The sequence below is a fragment of the Parasteatoda tepidariorum genome, chromosome 4 (genome assembly GCF_982258835.1).
Source record: "Parasteatoda tepidariorum strain Cologne lab strain chromosome 4, Ptep-v5.0, whole genome shotgun sequence".
NCBI lineage: Eukaryota > Metazoa > Arthropoda > Arachnida > Araneae > Theridiidae > Parasteatoda > Parasteatoda tepidariorum.
Window position 1 is genome coordinate 25889831 of NC_141758.1, and position 26527 is coordinate 25916357.

The window sequence follows — 26527 nt, forward strand, 5'->3', positions numbered from 1 at the left end:
GTTCATATAGAAATCGCAGGTATTAGTCTCATACAACAACGCCCCCTATAGTTCGTTGCGATCGCGAATTGAAAACACCATCCATTGTCAAGTGTGCTTCTTATTATCTCTCGGCTTTCGTGCCTACTTTGCAGTTCTTATAGATTTTTTATTTTTGTTGGCAACAGCCAACCTAGTTTCAGTTTTCGTATCGTCTACAGCCGATCGGTAAAACCTGTCAAAATGTCAAACAAGAATGGAAGAAATGCGCTTTCAGAAATTAATAATGAAATTTTGACTGTGTACGAATATTGCTTAGCTGCTGGTCTCACTCATGATGAGATAGTTGAGAAGGCAAAGCCATTAATTTTGCCCGTACAAAAATTAGAATGGAAAAGAAAGTTTCTGATGCTACTTAAGATTGGCATATGCTGTCTTGCCATTTCATACACATTGAGTTCTGACACAGTTTCGAGATCTTTTTTGACGAATACGAGATATTTTATGTTTAAGGTAATAATTGCTGAGTTTAATAAATTCTGATATATGCCTTAAAAATTTTATAAAAATAATCACCTAAACCGGTTTTAATAATAATAATAATAAATCGTACACATTATAAATATATTACCAACTTTTTTTCTTGCAACAAAAATCTTCATATTAATTACTATACTGTTTTTTTTTTCACACACACACATATATATATATAACGGAATGAAAAAAATATATACTGAGAAATTTTTTTTTGCTACTATTTTATTGAAGTTAACAAATGACTCACTGAAAATAGTTATTAAAGTGTTATAATTGAAAAAGTTACAGAATGTTTCGTTATTTTTTAATTGTAGTATATTAAGTCACACGATTAACATAAAATTTTAGTTTTATAAACATTCATAATATTAATTTTAAAAATTAAAATCATAGATGTTTTTTTCAGAAAGATATTTATTTCAGTTTTATTTTTTGTAGATTTTACCATTTTGGGACTGGACTGAATTATATTCTGAAAATTGTTTATTGGAAAATCCATTCTATTCAAATGAAGAAGTACTTATCTTTGATTGCAAGGTACTGTAATAAAAATTTGCAATTTTGAATCTATGAATTATTAAAAATATTTAAAAATAGATATTTGATCATAACTGTTTAACTTTATTTATTTTCCTTAATTTAAATATTTTCTTATATAATTTTCTTAATCTTCATATTCCCTTAATATTTTCTTATTGTATCATAGACTTCATTAATTTTCACATAAAAGAATTAATAAAATGTTTCCACTATTGATCAACTTCAAAGTGGTCTTTGTTAATTTTTGTCACACTTTTCCACACAATTTCATTTTTAATGAAAACACTAAAGTATTTTAACCAATTTCTTCATTAGTGCCATTTTTAACTTTATACTGGTAATAATTCATTCATAAATTAAATATGTTGTTGTTTTTAATGCTACTTGCCAACCAGCAAGCCCACTTGGTGAAACCAAGTAAATTTAAGACAGAGGGTGTGTTTGTATTTCAGTGGTGCCATCTATGGGCAAGAATACAATTTCAGACACACACACTTCACAGCCCATTTATAGGGTGAACCCATTCATACATCCACTATTTGTAATTTTTACCTGAACCAAACAACCATCAACCTCTAATTCAGTACCCCCAGAGGTATTGATTTGTTATGGGAACATGCAGGATTTCATGACCCAATAAGTTTAACTTGCACCATTTACTATACAGGGAGTCTTCAGCCTGATGGGGATCGAACTCACGACCTCTTGGACATGGGTCTAACCAGCCTACTCCCGCCACAATTATAATAAAGCAAGATGTGTCTTTAGAGTATATTCAATATTTTGCCATTTTTTTCTTAATATTTTAGGTATGTGAAGATGTTTTTGATGTGGACTATTTAAATCGGACTTCACCCGAAGAGATCTCACAATATTACATGCAAAGAAATATTCCAGTTATTGTAAGAGATGCAATGTTTGATTGGTCTGTCATGCAAGATTCTTTCAATATTTTAAATATGACTGAGGTAAGATTAAAAACTTTTGGTTGAATGATTTTTAATTCTAACTAGACAGTATAGTAAACAAGGGTCAAAGTATTTACTTATATATTTTATTTTTGAAGAACTTTTTAAACAGAATTAAATTTAAAAGGGGTTTAATTTTTTTATGTTTAGTGTACTTTAGGTGTTTTTAATAGATCCTGATGTAAAAGTTATTTATTAATATTAGTTCTTTAAAGATATTAAAATAGGGGTGATGATAACAATTATGACTCAAGACTTTTTATTTCAAAAACATGTGATACAATAGGGAGAAAACGCATTTTCCTCCCTATAATAAATCATTTTTATTATTTTGTCTTAAGTAACTTCCCTAATACATATCTATAAATCCTTCAATAATGTTGATTTCATTCTGTAAATTAGGCAAAATATTGAGATTAAAATGTACTTAGCATAGTTTGTTATTTCTGATTTCCTGATTACAAAAAATTTATAGTGAAATGCTGAGAATTTTTTTTTAAATTGAGTTAATATTGCTTAGTATTACAATTACTACAAATAGAGTTCTTGAGAGAAAAAATAAACTGAAAGATAATCTAAAGGGTTTTTTTCCAATTTGGTGGTTGTTTTCTTTGTTTAATTTCCCAAAAAGTAGAGGCTGACAAAATTTTGGTCTCTAATTTACACTAATATTGCAATTCTATCATATGAAAAAAATATATGAATTTTAGTGAGCAATAAGATTTTAATTAAGATTTAATTAAAATACCAAAAATCTCAAACTGAATCGAAAATATAAAGGTAAACATAGATATGATACATTTACTTTTAAACATATGATGTTAATTAAAGCCTGTTTTACATAACATTCACATATATTATTGTAAAGTTTTTAGAGTGCATTAGTTTAATTAAATGTGTAAACTCTGTGAATAGTGTTAAATAAAGTCTTTAAAACAAAAAAATATTATAAAAACTATGCAAGAAATATGATAATTAAATATTTTTATAGGGTTTTTATCATCTGGATGAAGATGTTTGCATGTTTCAGTCTAACTTAAATGTTGAGAATCATCACATGCTTTTTCAAAAACTACTAAGTCAAGATCTTCAAAAGTGGTATGCACATTGGTAAGATCAGCTATTTATAATGAAAATCATCGTAACAAAACTTTTAATATTATTTTAATTTAATTTTACTATATATATATATATATATATATATATAACTCCAGCACATCTATTCTTTCATCTAAATACTAGATGCATCACTAAAAAGACTCTATTATTATAAAATAAAGTGGGCCATCTAATTAATTTTAAATGAAATTAACTTTGAATTATTCAGAAAACTTTAAATAAAAAATTATTAAGTACATACAATGACTTCTAGTTAACGGAACTCTTTTTAAGTGTCGGATCTGAAGTTAGTAAATTCAATTTTGTGGTTTCCGTCATTAAGTAATGGTAATTATGTACTATTAAAAACGCTTAGTGTCTAGATTGAATTGAACCAATTTCTTTATATTTATACATTTTCTTGGCTATTACAGAGATGCCAACTGCTCTGGATACGCCAAAATAATTTAAAAAAAAGGGTAAATAACTACAAAGCAAATTTTGCAAATATTTGAATATTTTTGCTTGCTTTTTAAAAGGTATAGCATGACATAAGTAGTATAAACTGGTGAATTCTATAAGCCTATGAATTATTTAGAAATAGTGGTTGATTAAAATCTACTAAATTGAATTTATTAAACCAAGAATCACAATTGATAAACTACCACTTTAAAAAATATATTTGCTGTCCGGAGCAAGTTGGCATCGCTGCTATTACACCAAAGTAGTTTTTTTTTCTTTTTCTATAAGTTTTCAGTCTGCAATAGATGTGTTGTTGCAAGACGTGGGTTAAATTAAAATTTTTAGAATACATTTTTGAATGGGGACAACATAGTTGTTTAAATTGAACAAGGACCAGGTGTGCATGTCACATCAGTCCTAAACTGTGTGGAAAAAATGAAATGAAGGATAGTTTTTTTTAATATTTTATTCAGCTCTTACCTTTAAATTTGTATATGTGGACATCCCTTATCATGCTTTACAATTGGTATTATTGTTTCTAAGGATGAAAATAATAAACTTCATAAATTAAAGAAAGGTTTTGGAAAGAAGAAAAATAAAGAATTAACCTTAATCAACAATTGTAGAAAATTCTTTTCATGGCAGGTTAAATAAATAAAGGTTGCAGACCGCAAAATTGAGACTTCTGATTTGATTTAAGATATGTTGTAACATTTTAATAGACCAATAAAAGCCTATGTCACGGTATCTATCTCAAATCAGAAAAACAAATATTATGGTTTATATTCAATTTCATCAATTTAGAACAATAATTAATATTCCATCAGTATAAATTTTACAGATTAATTGTTAGTTACGCGTAATTTCAAATATATTCCTCTTTTTTTTTTTCAGTATGTGTTAAGTACTATAGATTGTTTAAACCATATAACACATTTAATTAATAAAATCATGAACTGTATTTAGAAACCTTTATAAAAGCATCTTTTTTTTTCAATTAAGATAATCTAAGATATTATTTTAGGGGAATTTACAAGTATATTAGCTTAATGAATAATTTACACAAAAAATTAAACATGGTAAGAGCTACTAAAGAATTAAAACTTAAATGCAAGTATGGATATAACTTTTTACAACTACAATGTTTTTAAAAATCCTATTTTTTAAACAGTAAAACTAAAAATTAATTTTATCTACCATATTTTGATAGGGCAAAAATGTTTAAAACTATTTTCCAAACATTGCATGACGAGCTGAATATTTCTCCATCTTTACATACTAGTCATTTGATCCTCCTACTAGTGTAAAAAAATATCTTTGTTTACCCCTGCGATTATATATATATATTAATCAATAATTTGAATGTTTAACCACAATAAAATTTACTTATTCTTAATTACATTTTTTCTCATAAAGGGAAAACTGTGAAAAATCTACTCAGAAATTTGTTCGGAAATTTTATGCAAGACCATATTTTCTGCCAGGAGTTGTGCAGATGACAGAAGCAAATTGGATTCTTATGTCTTCCAACTATATTGGAAGGAAATATAAAAAAGTAAGTATATTTTTCTGCTTTTCAAAAAAGATCACAAAATTTGTTCTTTTTATCAAAAACATTTTTTTAAAATCATATGTCAAATAAGACTGTTCCTCATCTTCTAATATTAAAAGTAATTTTAATAATTTCAAATTCGTAACATTTAATCAATGCATTTTTATGTTTTGATAACTAACAAAAAAAATTTATTTACACAAATATATACATAAATGTAAAATAGAGTAATTAATCAACAGGTTTCAGTTTCTTTTTCTTCTTCTTCATTGAACTTTTAGTTGAATGAGCATCAGAATTATCAGTTTTTTTCAACTTTTTCTTTTCACGAGAAGGCTCATTTTCACCTTTTCTTTTCAGGAAAGTTTTATTATCCCTATAAAATAAATATCGTGAGCAAATATTTTTTTAACAAGCGCACTTTTAAATTTAATTCAACCATAAATTATTTACATAATGAGCAAGGTATTATGTATCACAGATTTCATTAATTCCATAGTTATCCATTTATACTGGCTAAACTAATTTAATAATGGCTTTTATGATCAATGCAGCCAGGCTAACTACAGGTTATTATGAAAATTGAGAAGTTAATTAACTTTACTGATTATCTAGTCTACAAATGTGATTTTGCTTACATAGTCATATGTTACATAGTTTACATAGATTTTTTTTAATTGGAATTAAATTAGTTTATAGAAGTGAGTCTCAACCACACAGATAAGCAAATAATGTATGTGTTTAATTATGAGTGTCTCTTAATGACATATGAGCAATGATCAGAATAAAAAATACTCATTGTTTTAACTCATTTTAGATTGATGTGATGCCTTCTGTCACAGTTATGTGGGTGGCTCAAATCAGAGGTTATAATAATATTCAGTTCCTACCTAAAAACCCTTGTCATACTACATGCAATGTAATTGAAGATACACTTGAAGAAGGAGAAATCGGTGAGTAGAAAATGCAACATGTAGTATATTTTTTTTATTTTATCTTTACTGTATTCTTATTTGTAAAATAGTGTTACAGAAACATTATTAAGCAACAAATTTAATAACTATGATAGAATATTACATATTTTAGTATGAAATAATCAAGCAGATAACAGATATGATAGGTAGACTTTGGATTCAAAACAAAGGATTATCAGAAAAACTATTTTAACTTTCATAAAATCAATCAAATGTGAAATATTAAATGTGATAAGTCTTTTTTATTTCTAAAATAGCATTAATAGTGCTCATAATATATGAAGATCAAGGGGAAAGAACGGTTTAGGTCCATCTTTCAGAAAAAAGTCCAATCCTCCTCAATAATAGTTTTCTCTTAGAATCAGTTTTCATGGACATTTACTATTCTTTTCTTTTGATCTTCATACATAATGCTATTTTTCTGTAACTATTGAAATTTACAATCAATCATGCTCTGTAATTTTTTATAATTTTTGTTCTGCTGGAAATCGTAATAAATAAAATAATACAAGGCGAAAAAAGCACAATAAACATGAAATATACTAAAAAAAAAAATATTAAATCAGTTCCTTTGGGTTAGTTTAGGAAACCCATAAGTTAAACTGCTTTTCAATTTTGAAATAGCAAATGAAAAAGGTAGATAATTTGATATATTTTTAGAAATATCTAAAGTCAAAATGCGTGCAAATGCAAAATTTTAAGAAATGTTAGGTGCACAGATTATGAAAATTGGATTTTTTTTTATTTCCTTAAAGTTAGTATAATGTTTTATTTACTGTTGGGATTCAAAGTCTCAATGAGAAAATGTTATATTTTATTTATGGTTTCAACAACCTCTACAGAATAAATAGATCTTGAAAACTTTAAGTTGTTAACTCTATGCAAATATTGATTTATGGCAACTTTTCCCATTAAAATTTTTGTTAGATGTGACACTAAAAATTTTGGTTCAGCTGAACTTCAATTTCTAAAAATAATTTTTTCCCTTTATTTATTGCAAAAAATAATTAAAAATAAAATTTATATATATTTTTTTCATGATGATCATTAAAGCAAATCAACATAAGAAAATTTTGAGTGCTATCATTATTAATATTGCTTTATGAGTTTACACTTTCACTACAATTTTATGCCCAATTCAAAATTAATTTAATACATAATTTATATCTCATTCAACACATTTTCAGCCTTTCTTACTCATAACAAAGTTTTTAATAACATAAAACAACAATGTTCATTTAAATGTAAGATAGATATTTTATATTAAAAATTAACAGTAATAGATTATTTTTTTGGGAGAGGGGAAGATTACAAAGTTTGAAAAAATGCAAGTAATCTAGTTTAACACGTTTAGAATAAATGAATGTTTTGAATGATATAAAATTTTTTGTATTTTATTTTAGCTTTATTCAGCCCAACAGTGTGGAACTTTTCATATTTACCAGGAGAAGGTACTGAAAATTTAGCAATTGCAGTTGGAGGGTTAGCAATATGATATGAAACAACGGTAGAAATTACTGAATCTTGTCTGGTGGTTAAATGAAATGCCAAATATTAACTGTCTGTACGAAATAATAAATGGGTTTTAAAATGCCTGAAGTATGTTGTTGATGAATTACAGGTATTATATTCTTAAAAAACTTTCTCTTTTCAACTTAGAATAAACTACAGTTCTGAAAAAAAAAAATGGATAAAGTTTAATATGAGGGCATACAAACTGAAATTATTAAAACAGATCACAACAAGTAAAGAAACAAGACTTTTCTTCTTCGTAAGTAGAAATATTTGAGGAAAACGTTTATCTATTGTAACATTGCATTATTAATTATGCTTTTAAAAGCAGAGTTCTGGTAAATTTGAACAAAAATTTTCATTCCAAATATTGTTATTTTATTGAATAACATAAAGAAAACCAAACTATTTTTTTTGGCAAGCAACCCCAACTATCTGGAACAGAGTGTACTAGAAAGTGTTTTTTGTAACACACAGTTGGCGAAATGTGTTCATTTTTAAAAGCTACTGCTATGTGTAAAGAGTTTAAAAAGTTCAATCTGTTTAAATAACAAAGTGCACAGATTATACCCCCTCCTTATGCATACCTGCCAACTCTTCCAGATTTTCCGGAAGATTTTATTTTCATATTTAAAGTGGTAGCAATACTCGTGTTATTCCAATTAACTTTTTGAATTATAATGATAATTATAAATGAGTTTGACCACCACTACATATAAATAATTACAATAAATATATAAAAGCATAATAATCCTTGTGCAATCGAATTTCAACGGGATCAAAATATAAATATATTTTTGAGTCAGATTGTTTTTCGTTTATTGTTTTACAACCACTCTGAAAATCCATTCTCGGAAAGAGTAAAAGTTGGCAGGTATGCTTATGTCTATTTATGAAAACCATGACTGAATTAAAATTAGATACTCCAAGAATAATATTCAGCCTCATATAAACATATGATTTAGAGTTAAATTAAAAAAAAATTGAAATAAAAAATATTGTCAGCAGAATTTTGCTCTTTCATTGAAATAAAATTTTATATGAAATACTATTGAAAAACTCTAAAACTGATTAGAGCAATTTAGACAAGGCTGAAACAGTGGAAATAGTTCCTAAGTGCCTAAAAATGATGAATAATCTACCATATTTATTGCACAATGTGCCTTTCCATGCTAAGAAATAATAGAGTTGTTACACAGATTTACTTTCTAAGTTAAGTGTTTGAGAACAAAAATTTAAGTATAAGTATATTTTATTAAATGAAAAAATGTCAATATTAAAACAGAATATAATAATTACCTCTTTTTACCAACTTTCCCAATATCATAGGCAGTGGAAGTGGATATTTTTTCCCTTTTTATCGGTCTTACAATATCATTTTTCTTCTTCCTGCAATTAATATCAATCCAATTTAAAATCACAATATTTAGATAAAAACTCTTAAGCCTACTAGTTAGAAAGATTTAAAACTAAGACATTTCAGCAAACTTATGGTTATGAAAATTTAAATTAAAAAGAAGCAAATATTAAAAAAAATATGTTTATAACCTTTAAAATAATACCTAAAAATAAAAAATTCATGATTCTTATGGGTTATACTGATATTGTAAATATTTAATAATGTTAGAAGTTTATACTAATAATACTATACTTACTTTTTAGTTTTTAGACTCATGATATATGATGGTACTTCACATCCAGCATTTTTAATCACTTGAGCAATACTGAAAAATCATATTAATTAAACTTTAGATTCTACAACTTCAATAAGTTTACTGAGAAATTTTGAAATATGTATGTAATATAATAAATAACTTCAATAAAAAAAAATCTATCTCTTTCTATACATAATAAATGTATGTTTGAACTATCATTGGAATAAAAGTTTTAAAGAAAGGGAAGTTTCAGAACAACACAGAATCCAAAATTTTATTCAAATGATTTTGCAAAGTGTGAGAATATACAAATTCAAATTTAATTACATAGATTAATATAAGTTTATTCATTAATAATATAAATATAGCTGCCTACGTAATCAGGAAAATATCCAGTTAATTTTACGAATTATAAATTTCATGATATAATAAACAAAATATTTTTCATAATAAACAAAAATTAATTAAATAATAAACAAAATATTTTACATGTAAGGAATTTTATTGTCATCAAAATACAAGAACTTTATTGCACTAATATCTATAAGTGGTCTGCAATATTTTCCATTTAAGAACAACATTAAATGAACTTGAAATGTTTTTTTTCTTTCAATGTTAACTTATTTTGAATAGTAATAGACATTTATTTTTGAGAGTTGCATTTTTTAATTAATTTAAAAAAGGAGTTCTAGATAAAAATAAACAGAAAAGTTTAGAATAAAAAAAAAGGAAAGCTTTAAATTGATTACTATAAATGAGGTTCGCTTCATTATATATGAGTAATACTTATTTAAATATTCACACAAGCAATCAATTGTGTAAAAATTCTATTTCAATAGGGATTTTTTTCTCAGGAAACTAACTCAATTTTAGGGAATTTTCTAAAATGAACAAAACTCAGATGAGTTACTAGTAAACCAAGACAAACTGGCAAAATCCAGTAGTCTACTGGTAAATTCAATAAGGTTGGTAGCTATGAATAAATTTTAAGATTAATAATATAGATTTTATTAGGAATAAGAAAACCAATAATAATTTATTTTGATTTTGTTTGTAATCTTACTAAAAAAAATTAATAACCAAATAAAAATTTACTTATTCAGTAATACTTGGGGGCTGTATTCTAATTATTAACTTAAATTTATTTAATTTAAAACTGAATTTCATAAATTATCCAGTCATTAGCATCCAATGAGACTCAATATTGATTGAACATAAAGTTTGATAATACAGGTAATGAAAGTAATGAAGGTAGCCATGCTGTGCCTAACTCAATATTAAAATTTAAAAATTATTGATATAACTCTTCATAATAAAACCAAACAATACTAGAAACTATCTGGTACAAATAGGAGAAAAATCACTTCAGTCTTGTGGAATGAGTGTTTACCTTAAGAAGATAAGGTAAACACTCATTAAAGAATAATTAAAAAAAACTATGAAAAAAACTAAATTGGAAATATTTTAAAAGTACATAAAATGAATCAGTAAAATAATGAAAACTTTTTAATTCGATTTTGAAGAATTTTAGAATTTACATAGTGAAAAAAAAATTAGAACCTTTTCAAATTTTCAACATCATCTGTGGTGAAAAAAGTTATAGCTTTTCCTTCTTCTCCAGCTCTTCCAGTACGTCCTGTTGTAGAGAAAAATAAATAAAAAAATATTTCAAATTTACAAAAAAGATTCACTCAGTAAAAGATAAAGTAAAAATAGCAATGAGATCTGATAGTAGGCGGGATTGAATTAACTTAAACATAAAAAAAAAAAAAAAAATTACACATTAAATTAACTATTTAGATTTTTAAAAAACATTGACTGTTTCATTAAAAAAAAAAAAACCAAACTTAAATTATTACCTAAAAATACAACATGAATGTTGAGATTTGTAACACATAGTGTTAATTAGTCTTTAATAATAATGTGTAATTTTAGTATTAAAAGTATTTATTATTATTTTTAAAGAAAAAAAAAATAGTAACAGCTATTTAGCTGCCAAATATACTGGTATATAGCCAAATCAGTATTGGGGAGCACAGACCTATTCCAATGATTTTAAAATGAGTAAAATAAGAAAAAGTCTTATTTTATGTTTAACTTCCTTTAGCATTTTATTTTTATCTTTACTTACAAAAAATGCCACAAAAATAAATTTTACAAAAATCTTTGCAAAAAAAAGGACAAAGTTTAATTTTTTAATAAAGTAAATAAATCTATTAACAAATAAATTAATTTTGATCACTTAAAAACCTGTATTTATATTTCTTATTTATTGCTCTAAACAAAAAAAAACAGATCTCTAGATTCCAGATAATTTAACAAAATGACACATAGAAGATACTTAAAATTCATGAAATTGGATTTTTATTGTAAAATTACCTATCCTATGAATATATGCTATAGCTGTAGCTGGGAAATCATAATTGATAACTAGATTAACTCCTTTGAAATCAATTCCTCTTGCCATTAACTCAGTACAAATCAGGACCCAAATTTTACTGGATTCAAACTTTTCAACAACAGAATCTCTTTCATCTTGTGGAAGATCAGCATGTATAACTCCAACTCGTTGACAATAATAAACAACTTCAGAATAGAGTTCCTTGGCTCGCTCTTTGCTTTGTACAAAGATGAGTGCGGGAGGCATGAACCCCTAAAAAAATTATATGCAAATAATAAAATATTAAGAAAAAAGTAATTCAGTTTCTAAGTTTTGAAATGGCATTTCACTGACATTATATTAACTTTCTGACAATTTAAAGACATATGTAGAAAAAATTATCTGAAAATTTTTTTTTCAACATGCATTTTTTTTTTTAAGTACTTAACCTATACCTGCAAAACATTGGAGAAATAAAATAGTGAGATTTTACGAGCAACATTTTTTAGGTTACAAGCAAAGTTTTGATACATCACGCATAATCATGTAAGTCAAAAAGAGAAATTCAAAATAGGAAATTATATAAGCACTTACATTCAGCAATGTCAAAAATATGTATATAAATCTTTATCTAAAGATTTTTTCCATATCATTATTAATAATTACTTAAACTATTAACACTCAACATACTGCAGTACTGGCAATAGCACTATCTGTTGAGGAATAAGAGAAGTATTTTTGCCATCAGCAGATATTTTATCATCAAAATTTTACTTTTTTTAAAATTTTTTCAACAAATATGGAGAAATTTGAGAATATATAGGTAAAGAGGAAATAGTCTTAAAATACAGGAATCTTCATTAAAAAAACAGGAGACTTAGCATGGATGTTAACTGCTTTTGTTTTTGTACATGAAAGACAGTCACTTTTATGCCGTAACATTTATAAAATTAAAAAAGAGTAAAAGATTTTTTTAATCTAATTCATTTTTTCTCCCAATCAATACATAAAAGAATATATATATATATATATATATATATATATATATATATATATATATACATACAGTGAAACCTCCAGTTACGGACACTCCTGCAAAACAGACGCCTCTCAATACGGACATATTTTTTAATTCCCCGGGAATCTTCTATGAATAAACCATTACGTACATTCTCCGCAAAGTGGACACTCCCGTAACCGGACAGTCATTTTGGTCCTGAAACGTTGTTTTTTATCTCTATAAACCGGACACTACTTTTTCTAAATAAATTGCAAGCTAAAAAAAATGCAACTCTTCACCATTTTTAAAGCATGTAAATAAAACTTTTTGCCTTAAATATTGTTAATCTATTTCACCACCGAAAAATCAATCTTTCTCCTGTCACCTTGCCTTATCTTTGTAAAGAAAGGAGAGAAAATGGTACTGCACTCCTGAAATAATTCTGACATCGTCATCTTTTTATCTGGACCACACAGGTAATGAGACCCCTTTAAGTTGAAATGACTTCTCTCAGTGCTTCTTCCCCATTGAAAATTTCTTTAATTTTCTTATTAATTTGAAGACTGTATTTAACACAACTGGAGTAAAAAAAAAAGAGAACAGAAGTATAATCTTTGAGGTGTTTATATAAATGAAACATTTATTCAGACACTTGATAGCTGCTCAATTGTGAATCTCCATAGGTCCTCATGACTTACAGGTATGCATTACTTTTTTTTCTGTGAATCATGGGAGGTTTATTTTCCAAGAAAGTATTAACCATGTTCCCTATCAAATGATAAGTAGGTGTAAGGGGATGTGAACCTAATAATTGAAACGGAGTGAGGACAGAAAGCTCCTATTTGGTATCATATGTCTAACTTGAGTATCTATGCAAATAGGAAAATTATATTTATTTATCTGTAGCTACATCCAGAATTATGTATTTATATCAAACTTCTTTATATATTCTTTTTTATCTTTCTTATTGTTTAAATAAATATTCTTGTAGATATTTACAGTATCCTTGTAGATATTATTTAATTATTTCTACATCTTTGAGAGTATTCCAAAAACAATTTACGGTGTTAAATTTCGTTATTAGGATACCCTTCCCGTAAACGGACAACTCTCAAAAACGGACAAATTTTTTGGTCCCAAGAATGACCGCTTAACGGAGGCTTCACTGTATATATATTGAAATAAACTACATATTCCTCCAGTTTTGCATTTTTCAAATTGTCATCGCGTCAAAAACTGTGACATCTATGGCAATAACGATTGATGATAAAACATGGATTTATGATGAAATCTCAAGAATCGGAATCATCAAAGAGGAGTTAGTTATTTGTATGTTTTGAGATTCACATGTCTTAATAAATAATATTGCATTAAAAATAGCAAGATTTTAAAAATTATGCAAAAATTTGTAGAGATAATTGCCGAACAATTTATTAGAATAATTGCATTAAATAGTGAATACTCAGGTGCACAATTTGACTTATGATAATATTGGGATTTTCAGAAATCATGTGGAAATCAACAGCAATAACCTTTAAAAAAAAAAGCTATTGAAACGTCGCAAGGATTTACTGCAAATCAAGTGTGTCATAAAGTCATTTTTCAAAGGCATAATTCAAATTTTGCGTATCATAATAATGTAGGAATTTCAAAAAGTATGACGAAATCAATTGCATTAACTGCAAAAAAGAGAGGATGAAATGGGGATTTACGATGGTATCAAGTGTGTTGAAACATAAAAATTAAAAAGCATGATTTAAAATTTTCATACCGTAATATCACATTAAAAATTAATTCTATCTAATTATAGCCAAATAAAAAAGTAGGCAAATTTATCACGTTGGTTGAATGATTCTTCAGTTACAAATCTAAATTTGCAACTCCTTAAAATCCAAATTTAAAAGAAAAAATTTTCCTAGCAAATGGGCCTAAACATTTTTGACATTTCGGAATAACTTTTTGGATTATCTATTTTATACTTTTGTGTTTGCCTCAGTAGTTTCTTAGTTTTAGCCAAATTTATTTTTCTTTTCTAGTCTCATGTTCTCAAAGTTTATCTGAAGTTGCGTACTTCTCTAACAAATCTGCTTGAAAAAAGTTGTTATCCCACATGAATGAGAAAAACAGACAGTGCTGATAAAGGTGGAATAAATGTCTCGTTAGTGAGATTTTGTATAAGTAATGAAATTTATATTTTAGATTAGCAGATCTCCAAGGAAATTTTGTCAGAATATTAATAATCAATTCGTGGAAGTCCTTGAATCAATGGTATTTAGATTTGCAGAAGAATCACATGCCTGGTTTTGATAATGGTTGAACTCAATAGAATGTTTTGATCCTTAAATTTGAGAGAATGTTCATAACATTTTAATACAAAATTTATTTTACTGATCACTCAGAAAATTTTAAGAAATTTCCATTAACTGAAAAAGCTTTTTACCACACCATTTTTTTACGCAACACAGATTTCATTGTAAATAAAAATTCTTTTGAACAATAATACTTAAATAATAACGTAATAAAAAATTCTTAAATTATCATACCCCCTTCAAAATGTCTTTCAGAGCAACAAGTTTGCCACCCTCAGATCCAGTGAATTTGAGTTCTTGTTTTATAGTTTCCACTGCAGTGTTCCTACAAGTATACAGGAATAATTATACATTTATATAGTTTTAAATTAATACAGCATAAATAAAATAATTTTAATAAATTATTTTAAATAAAAGAAACAAAAATAATAAGTAATTGAGTATGATTTCCTACTACATGCAGGATAATAAGCTTCACAGTAATTTAAGACAAGATTAATTTACTTATTAAGTGAAGTCTTACTTAAATTTCTTTTCTAAAGAACACATTAGAGCTTATTCAAAAAGGAAAAAGGCAGCAAAAATTTTAACTTTTAATTTTTGGATTTAATTTGAAAATATATACACTGGTTATCATAAATTAAGGAAAATTCACAAAAATCGCGATAACTCAAGAAATTACACATGGAATTTTATGAAACTTACCCACAATATACAACACATAGTAAGGTATTAAACAACATAAAAAGAAATTATCAGACATTAATAGTAGTATAGAAATTAGCACATGTATAAAATAAACAAATTGGAAGTATCGGTTTGCAATAGAAAAAGTACCTTTAATATGGAATATGATTGCCTCTAGAAGCAATACAGCACAAACAGCGATGTGTGATGCTTTCAATTATGCGGTCTATCAGTTCAATAGGAAGTGAGAGCCATTGCTCTTGTAAAGCAGTTGCAAGCGTGGCAAGGGTCTGAGGGGGCGGATTGATGGCAGATACACGCCTCCCTAGAGCATCCCAAACGTGCTCGATAGGATTCAAGTCCGGGGATCGAGCTGGCCACTCCATGCGAGTAATTGTTTCCTGTTGAAGATAATCATCAACAATGCGAGCTCTGTGTGGTCTTGCATTATCGTCCTGTAACAGGAAGCAATCACCAATTGCCCCGGCATATGGGCGCACATAAGCATCAAGGATGTTGTCTCGATAAACCTGAGCATTCACGGTTCCCCTTGGAAAGACATGGAGGTATGTGCGCCCTCCTAAAGATATGCCTCCCCAAACACAGACACTGCCTCTTCCGTATGCATCTCTTTCACGGATGTTTGATGGATGATAACGGGTCCCAGGTTCTCTCCATATCAAATAACGTCTACTGTCACTTTCTAGACTAAACCTGGACTCATCCGTAAAGAGAACAGGCCTCCATTGATCTGACGTCCAGTGGACATGTTGTCGGGCCCACTGCAAACGGTCTCTCCTATGGCGTGATGTGAGCGGCACGCAAATGGCTGGTCGTCTCGCATACAGACCACCTTCGTGGAGCCTTCTGCGCACAGTTGACGTTGACACCAACCTTCCGGTGGCTGCAGCAAGAGAGGATCTAAGATGTGTCGGAGTAGCGGTTCTATTCCTGCGTGCACTTAATGTCAAATATCGGTCATCGGCACTGGTCGTAACAGTTGGCCGTCCTTGACTGAACCTCCTAGATGCCGAATCTGTGGTTTGAAATTGCCTCCAAAGTCTATGAACCACAGATGGACTCACATTTAGCCATCTGGCCACTTCTGATTGACTCTGCCCTGCCTCTAGTCTCCCGATGGCTCTCCATCGTAGTTCTTCAGGCAAATGATGCCTAGAGGTCATTATTACGAATTGGCTATCTCAGATTTTCAATGTCGCAATCACAGTAAAATTTGTGTGCTTTCTCTCAAACTTGGACTTTTATGCTCCAGGCAGATGACGTAAGCCGAGTGCAGCGCCACTAATTTGCATATTGCAATTTTACTCAGCTACTCTTAGTGGACAACATATGCAAATTTTGCACGGTTTGGCTTACTTTTGAAAGAGTTATCGCTATTTTTGTGATTTTTCCTTAATTTATGATAACCAGTGTATAAATAAAATATTTTTATTTTATTATACTTTTTGAAAAACGAAGGAGAAAAAAACCAAAGAAGAATTTTAAAAAACTTACTTGGATCCAACTGCAACACAAACAAGGCTATCCAGGTTCAATTTGCACCACTCTTCAACCTCATGGCTAAAAGTAGCACTGTACATAGCTCTCTTTAATTCTGCAGAGTCACATGCATTATAAATGGTTGCTAGTTGATCTCGAAATCCCTTTTCACCAGTCTCAAACAATTTGTCACATTCGTCCACAACTAACCACTGAACCCTTTGAAATATAATCTCCATTAAAAATTCAGAAATTGTAAAACAAAAAGTAAATTATGGATATAATAATTTTAAGAGTAGACTAAGTAACTCCTTAAAATCTGAATATGTAATAAAAAGGAGTTCTCGATAGGAATAAAAAAGGGCAAGGTGATTCCTAACAGAAAAGGGCACTTTGAGTTTTGAAAGGGCACTCACTTATCATCATGAAAATTTAATAACTGAATTTGATGATCAGCAATTTTTGAGTTACCGTTTTATCTGTATATTTCAAAAAATATTTTTCACTCATTATCTAAAGAGAAAAATTTGTAGTTTATAAATAATAATTAAAGGCGTGCTTAAAGGCTATCTTTGTACATGCATTTTTTTGCTTCAAAAAACAAGAAACAAAAATTTTTTTTTGATAAACAGCTTAAAAGATATTTTCTATAATTTACACCGAAAATTATTTTAAAAAATTATCCAAAAATATTTTTATTTAGAAAAATAGTTTTAAAATTTAAAATCACTAAAAAAATTTATTAATATTCCCCCTTCACTAAAATAAGAGACCATTGAGAATAATCCTAAACCATTTGAGAATAATCCTAAAAAAGTAAATATTTGTGATAGGAATCAGAATTAAACCTATGAACACGAATAATTGCACCAGTGTGTAATTATTATTTAGAAACACTGAATAAATTTTTTTCAAAACGGAATCTGAATAAAAAGCTTAAGGGATTTTTTCTATAATTCATACTGAAAATTATTAGAAAATAAACATTTATAAGTGCATTAAAAAAATTATTTATTTAAAAAATAATTTTAAAATTTAAAATCAATTAAAAATTTATTAATATAACCCTTTGAAAAAAGAAAAGCTTATAAAAATTTAACTAGTTAAGAATAATCCTAACAAAGTAAATAATAGCAATAGTAATCAGAATTAAACCTATAAACACAGATAATTTTTTTGTGTAATTATTATTTTAACAGTTAATTAATTTTTTTTACAAATAAAATATGAATAAAAAGGCAGTGTTTTAAGGGATGGCAACTTATTTTCATAAAAGGGCAAAGAGGATGCAGTTACAAATATTAAAGGACAGGCAGGACGGGCAGTCTTTCTAAAAATGCTTAGGGAGAACACAGAGTAAAATGCATGCTGTATATACAGTAAAAAGAATATAAATAAAATTTAAAAATAACATCTCAGTGTATTTAAATTAATTCATCTCCGAAAAATGGTCTTTACCTTGAATTATTCAAAGATCCTTTAGAAACTAACCTTGTTTTATAATTGAATGAAAGACTAAATGACAGATAAATTTAAGCTAACTAATTTATTTACAGCATAATCAAGATTCATAAAAATATTTATCACAAAATATTTTTTTAAAAATAGTAGTTATCTGGAATTAAAAAATAACAAATTGAACCTACTTGTTTAAGCTGATAACAGGAGGATCATTTTGAAGTAAATATATCAGTCTGTTAGGTGTAGAAATTAGAATATCTGTAAGAAAAACCAAAAATCTTTACTTAAACATTGAAATAATAACAATACTTAACTTTCTAAATGAAAATTATTCATAACTCAGAGTATTTGCTTCCTGTTAACTTCACACTCATAGATAATCAAAGATATATTACATAATTATAAATCCTCAAAAAATTTATTTTGGGATCTTTAATTAATAAAAATTATCTAAGGAAAAAAGAAGGAACACTTGCATGCTTTTATTTACTGCTTAGTCTTCTTAAAGGAAACTGTATTTAATGCAAAAAAGGTCATAATAATAAATAAATAAATGAAATTAATCTGAATTTTTTTAATTTGCTGGGAACTCATTGGAAAATTTTCACCAAAAAATTTTAACAGTAACAAGTAATAAGAATTTCTTAATCTAAGGGAATCTGAGAAGAAATATATTGTCACATACCATGCTTTTTCAAATACTTTGGACGTTCTTTAACAGAATTGACATCTTCAATAATTAAGGATCTCAGACCTGTGCCCTCAGATAATTTTATACAAAAGGAATGTATCTGTTTAGCTAGTTCTCTAGTAGGTGCTAATACAACAGCTCTGATTCCTCCCTTTACAGGACCCTGAAAGGGAAAAATATTATAATTTAAAAAAACTACCATTAAAAATAAACTATAAAAGCATAAATTAGTGATATAAAATATTGCATCTTTAAATTATTCTCCTTTAAAATTAATTGAAATAAATACATTTTAAGATTTGACTTCTATGTGAAAAACTGAATATTTCTCTATCTCTTAGAATGTTAGTAAACCATTCACATATAAAGGATCAAGCAATTGAAGAGAACAATTAAAAGATTTCTTTGTAAAAGTCTTAACTATTATTGAAAATTAGAGCTCTTTGCAAGAAACATTATAATATATATATATATACAGTGAAACCTCCGTTAAGCGGACATTTATGGGATCAAAAAATTTGTCCGTTTACGGGAAGGGTACCCTAATAACGAAATTTAACACCGTAAATTGTTTTTAGAATATTCTCAAAGATGTAGAAATAATTAAATAATATCTATAACGATACTGTAAATATCTACAAGAATATTTATTTAAACAATAAGAAAGATAAAAAAGAATATATAACGAAGTTTGATATAAATACATAATTCTGGATGTAGCTACAGATAAATAAATATAATTTTCCTATTAGCATAGATACTCAAGTTAGACATATGATACCAAATAAGAGCGTACTGTCCTCAGTCCGTTTCAATTATTAGGTTCACATCCCCTTACACCTACTTATCCTTTGATAGGGAACATGGTTAATACCTTCTTGGAAAATAAACCTCCCATGATTCACAGAAAAAAAAGTAATGCATACCTGCAAATCATGAGAACCTATGGAGATGATTATTCACAATTGATCAGCTATCGAATTTCTGAATAAATGTTTCATTTATATAAACACCTCAAAGATTATACTTCTGTTCTCTTTCTTTTACCCCAGTAGTGTTAAATACAGTCTTCAAATTGATAAGAAAATTAAAGAAATTTTCAATGGGGAAGAAGCATTGAGAGAAGTCATTTCAACTTGAGGGGTCTCATAACCTGTGTGGTCCACATGAAAAGATCAAAAGATGCCGATGTCAGAATTATTTCAGGAGTGCAGTACCATTTTCTCTCCTTTCTTTACAAAGATAAGGCAAAGTGACGGGAGAAAGATTGATTTTTCGGTGGTGAAATAGCTTAACAATATTTTTAGTTATGGATAAGGCAAAAAGTTTTATTTACATGCTTTAAAAATGGTGAAAAGTTGCATTTTTTTATCTTGCAATTTATTTTGAAAAAGTAGTGTCCGGTTTGGAGAGATAAAAAACAACGATTCAGGACCAAAATGACAGTCCGCGCCCGGTTACGGGAGTGTCCGCTTTGTGGAGAATGTTCGTAATGGTTTATTCATAGAAGATTCCCGGGGAATTAAAAATATGTCCGTATTGAGAGGCGTCCGTTTTGCAGGAGTGTCCATAACAGGAGGTTTCACTGTATATATATATATATATAAGTTTTAATAAAAAGTACCTATTAGTTATGCTATAACTAAAACAATTTGATATTTTAATTAAACGTTTACAATTATTGGGTATGTAATTATTACAAACCAATCCCTGTATAAATTAAATGAGCTTGAACATAGTTTTGTTGAAGCTAATCTCATAGTTTTGTAAAAACAAAAACCCACTTAGTCGGATATCAAATGAAGAATAAATCAATCTAGATCAGGAAACATTAAAAAAAAAATCAATTATTTTAAAATGCTCTTCATTGTTTATTTATAGAAACTAAAAATTTAGTAAGATCCAAAAGTACTTGCATATATATAAACATAAAATAAAATTGCATAATTGAAGTATGTTTACTAAACAGCATATTGTTTTAAATACTGCTAATTAAAAATCATCTTTTCAAACTATCACTCTACTTTCATCCATATTTAGTCTCTTTTTTTTCTTTTTTTCTTCCTAATCTGAACATCAAATAGTAATTTATATACATTTCCCTCCCATTATTTCTGGGGATAAAACTTTTATTATCAATCAAATCAAACTTTAAAAAAAATAATAATAATCACATTTATGACTTAATAATATCACGTTCAAAATCACAGCATGACTTAAATCTACAATCATTATTAAAAAAAACAGGAGACTTTTTTTTTCTTTTTAAGGATTTAACTTTCTTAAAAATCAACAAATTCCTTTTTTTAAAAATAAATATAAAAAAATAAAAAGAGAGAGTCGATTTATTAAAGATTTTTATAAATTGAAAAAGGATATGATTTGAGCTTCTGGCTATATTATTGCAGTTCTTATTTTGGAAAGGCTGTGATGCAGGTATCTATTTTATCCCATCTCCGAACATTTTACTTTCATAATAATTTATTATTAGAAGAAAATAACAAAACAAGAGGGTATAACTCATTGTGAACATTTTTTATTATTATTAGATTTACCTTATTATTCTTTTTATTAAAAAGAATCAGATTCGCAAAATAAATATTGTCCCAGAGTCTAACTGAATTTGGGTGTAAGACTTTCTTTCAAAACACACAATTAGTTACCTTCAGATTATGAATCAATGGAATGAGGAATGCTGCAGTTTTGCCAGATCCAGTTGGAGCACAAGCAAGTAGTTGACGATTCTAAAATATAAGCATACCATTGAAAATACAACAGAAATAAGAATTGACATTTAAGAAATGATATCAATGCCTTTAAAAAAAAAAATTCAGCAGCAACTTACATGTATCATTAAAGGTACAGCCTGCATTTGAATTGGAGTAGGTTTTGAATAATTCAGCTTCATAATATTTTCCAATAGTAGAGGAGAAACATCATAATCAGAGATTAGTTGATCAAATGCTTCCATGGGATCTGGAACATCATCACCCACAACATATATTTTATTAACTCGACGGAAATGAGTAACCTGAAGATAGAGAAGAAATTTGAAGAAAAATATATGACATTCTTAAAAATATTTATTTTAGCTGATGCTTTTCAATTCCTGTAAGTGTAAGAAATTTTTCCAAGGTCAGAACTTGGAAAAATTCCTTACACTTACAAGAAATAGAAACGAAGTGCAACTTATATTGGTCAACTTCTCAAGAAGGAAGGATCATTGTTTCTCTTATGATACCCAATATCATATTATTCTTATGAGTACCATGCTATTCACACATTTCCTTTATATTATGAATCAAAGTAAAGATAAATGTAATTAAATTTTTCTTAATTATGCATATTTCTCATACATGTTTAAAATTATAAAATGAACTACAATATCACATTATCTACATATTTCTTTTATATTATGAATCAAAGTAAAGATAAATGTAATTACATTTTTCTTAATATGCATATTTCTCATACATCTTTAAAATTACAAAATGAACTACAATACCACCTTATTTACATTAGATATTTCTATTATATTATTAATCAAAGCAAAGATAAATGTAATGAAATTTTTCTTAATATGCATATTTTTCATGTATCTTTAAAATGAGATTACAAAATAAACTACAACTTGTTAAATTTGATATGAAATAATTAGTTTTTCTTAAAAAAAAAAGATCTGTATATTTTGTTAGTTATGCATGATAATTATTTTTAATAAATAATTATTTAAAATATCAAAACACAAGAACAAATATGCTAGAAAAATTATATTTCATCCATTTCAATCCTTCAAAATTTATTTTGTTATGCTTGTAAACTTATTTGTTATGAAAGCTTTTCACTGTTTTGCACATGGTCAACTCAATATGCTTAGTAATGTAATTGTCCTGCTGAAACTCACAGGTTTTTGAATGCTATGTCCTTTTACCCTTCATTTGTACCACAAAAAATAACACAAAATTTTTTTTGTTGAGGTTTTAAGCTCTGCTGTTATGACGTATTATTATTAACTAAGCATTGGAGAGTTTTAATGATTTTCCCCAAATTTTTTAAACAAATTTTTTTTGATAATATTCCAAATATTCCTGTACTAGTAGAATCACCAATGAATTTATGATTTTCTATGTTGGTTTTATTGCGCAAATAAAGCCAAAATAGAAAAAATAAAAAAAGCATAACAAATTACCTCTTCTTTCCTAATTTTTATCAACTGCATTGCAGACAATCTTTTCTTTTCTTTTTTCTTAACAGGTTTTTCAGTTTTTTCTTTATCAGTTTCTTCTTCTTCATCTGATGAACTATCACTGGAATCTAGAAAATATCATTACTTATATTGTTGTCTAAATGATAAAACTTATTAATAATAGAAAAAACTAATTGGCTCAAACAATACACTTTTCGAGTTTATATTATTGGTAATTTGAACTTAGATTTGTTCTAAATAAATTTAATAAACAGAACAAAAAAATTAAAATCTCCTATTCAATCCCTTAACTAAATAAACAGAACAAACATAGTTAAATGAATAAAATCTAATGACTTAGTCCCTAGTCCCTGATTTAGTCAAATCTAATGATTTGAGGACCCTTAAAGCATCTCAACAATACTTTGTAGACTTAGAAGTGATCACCTTAAGCAAAAGCAAATAAGATTTAAAAATGGAAGAAAAAATTTTCCACCATGTAAATCAGTAACATTTTAGGATCTCCAGAATACATTCTGGTCTGCCTTAACAATACTGAGGGGTATCTATTCCTAAACACATCAATGGTTGCCTCAAATGATATGAAACTTTTGCAATTTCAAGGACCTGGATTAGAACTAAGAGTTGGGACTATGGTAGCAAGTACCACTACTAAACTATTAATGTTTTAGTTAGAACTATCATAATATTTTTTGTTTAAGCAGGACATTCTACACTTGAAATTAAGAAAACAATATAAAACATTTTTGTTTGGCAACTTACTTAAAACATCCATTAACTTTATTTTTGAAGTACTAAAAAAATTAGTACATTAGTTTTAAACTGAAGAATCATACAATAATGAATCTCAGATTACTTTTGAAATTGTTTATTTATTTAAAACATTTAAATGATAAGATTTGATTATTTTGTGTCAGAGAGAGGTATAACATTTTTACAGCATATCTAAGAATTGAGAAAAAGGTTTTAACAAGATAAAATGAAAATTAACCTGATGAACTAATTTCTTTTTCTTGCCTTCTTTTTTCTTCAATGCCACCATTTTGGCTTGCATTCAATTCCTCAAACTTCTTCTTCTTATTCCGCTTAGCATTCTATAAGTAATACAAAAATTATAATTCGATAAAATGAATCTTGAATGTTTCAAGTAAAATCAACAGCTATTTTTAAATAAATGATTTAAATCAAACTTTACTAAAGAGATAAATTATACACAAATTTAAAAAAAAATTTAATAAAATTTCCACATATTTTTCATGTTTCTTGTCATTTTAATGAAAATAATCAAATAAAAAATATAGAACAAAATATGAATAAAAATTTTGCAATTTTTAAGGCAAGACAATTAGTAAAACACTTCTTCCTGCAATGACATCCAAATAATTTATAGTATTTAAAATAATTTTATATTTAAAAATAAATAAAATAAGAAATACTTGAATGATAATGAAGGTATGTAAGATGATTTTTGATTGCAAAACTGCTTAACAAATTAAATTTGTTTAAATTATCAGGGATCTGCCTAGGTTTTTCTGAGAGGTACCTATTTTGTGAAAATTTAGACATAATTTGGGAAAAATTAAAAATTATATAGAAAAATCAACACAAAAATATGGATTTATCGTTTCTTAAGGGATACAAAAATAAAATTTTAAGAAAAAGTATTTTGTGAAACTATCATTTTTCATAAAATTGAATTTGTGAAACTACCGTTTTTCCTAAAGTTGAATTTGTGAAGGTACCGCTAAACGGTAGTAAATTAGGCCTGGGCAGACCCCTGATTATGTTTCAAATTTATACCTGCTTGCACCAGAATAAAGAGTTTTTGAACTTTAAAAAAAAAAAAAAGAAATTTTAAATGTACATAGCGGTTTGTCAGGAAGTCAATACAAGTTAAATCCTTTGAGTAAATTTTCATTTGTGAAGCTTTTCAATTTTAGTTTTTAATACGTCATTGGTTGGTTGTCACTAAAATCTATAAACCTTTTTACTGTAGGTACAGATACCAAAATATTCCCAAGTGAAAAGAAAAGAATCACAAAACTCCTGAAAATTAATCTTTCTAAATTAATAATTTCCTAAAATTAACCTTATAAAATTGTTTAACAAATTATTACAATATAATAACTAACTTTCACAATATTAACTGATCTAGGAAATCTTTTAAATCACGGTCTCAGAAAGCATGCACAATGACCAATTAGCAAGAGAGTCAGTGTTAATTTTATGGCAAAAATATGCAACTGTGAGAGCATCTCTTATTTTGGTGATGTTTAATGCTCATACAGAAAAAACAGTGAAAATGACTAAAAAGAGAGATTCTATTAATATTAAGAATCGAAATAATAGGAAAATTGAAAATATTAAAAGCAGCATAAGCTCCAAGGAGCACCCAATTCCACGCTATAAATCTAAAAGGAATTAAAATATCAATTGAAAAAACGCTTTGGGTAAAATATTTTTCAAAATACACTGAAAATAAGAATCAACAATAAACTAGTAGCGTTAGAGTTTTTAGATTGTGAATTTATGGAGTTTAAATATAAAAAGATTTTTTTACTAGTTTCGGGTGATCGTAACCAAAATTCTCTACTAACAGACGAAGCATTTTGAAAATAACATAAACATTATTTTATCCATTATACATAAGCATGGTAATTCATATGTTAAATTAAAAGTGTCAACAGATTATCATAAGCTAATTTTGGTTTATTGCAGATTTCATGGTACAAAAAGAGAATATATTTCAACACGTGTTTTAATGGAACTATTAAACGCAAAAGACTTTAATATTTCTTAAGTTTATTCGAACCTTTAATTTGTTCTCTCTTCGACGAGGTTTGCATGGATCGAAACTTGTTCCGAAAGCGACAATTTTAAATAATTCAAGACTTCTTTCCATATTAAGTTTAAAATTTCCCTAATATTCACTTCCAATCAGATTGAGCTTTGTTTGTTTACATTAGTATAAATGAATTGTTGCCATATCATACTAAATGCAGTTTAAAAAAATTT

The 26527-nt window shown here is 27.2% G+C and overlaps 2 protein-coding genes across 3 annotated transcripts; one reads left to right on the top strand and one right to left on the bottom strand.

The window, feature by feature from the left end:
- The first annotated feature begins 165 nt into the window (after positions 1-165).
- On the top strand, positions 166-7788 carry LOC107449656 (uncharacterized). Of its 2 annotated transcripts, XM_087160816.1 has the most exons (8): positions 166-492; positions 955-1053; positions 1866-2024; positions 3016-3134; positions 5001-5139; positions 5954-6089; positions 7514-7617; positions 7770-7788. In XM_087160816.1, exons 1-7 carry the CDS (start codon positions 223-225, stop codon positions 7603-7605), a joined length of 1014 nt encoding a protein of 337 aa, XP_087016942.1. In that variant the 5' UTR covers positions 166-222; the 3' UTR covers positions 7606-7617; positions 7770-7788. The 2 variants fall into 2 exon arrangements, with proteins under 2 accessions (XP_087016942.1, XP_015920738.2); XM_016065252.4 differs by lacking the exon at positions 7770-7788 and having other exon boundaries at positions 167-492; positions 7514-7709.
- Positions 5297-26500, bottom strand: ais (DExD-box helicase 52). The gene is made up of 14 exons (XM_043054766.3): positions 26325-26500; positions 24504-24606; positions 23495-23619; positions 22151-22336; positions 21969-22049; positions 19300-19468; positions 18800-18872; positions 17169-17372; positions 15201-15291; positions 11657-11930; positions 10838-10913; positions 9278-9346; positions 8922-9011; positions 5297-5512 (listed from the first exon to the last, which is right to left on the bottom strand). The coding sequence occupies exons 1-14, from the start codon at positions 26412-26414 to the stop codon at positions 5368-5370; spliced, it is 1776 nt and encodes a 591-aa protein (XP_042910700.2). The 5' UTR covers positions 26415-26500; the 3' UTR covers positions 5297-5367.
- Positions 26501-26527: the final 27 nt, after the last annotated feature.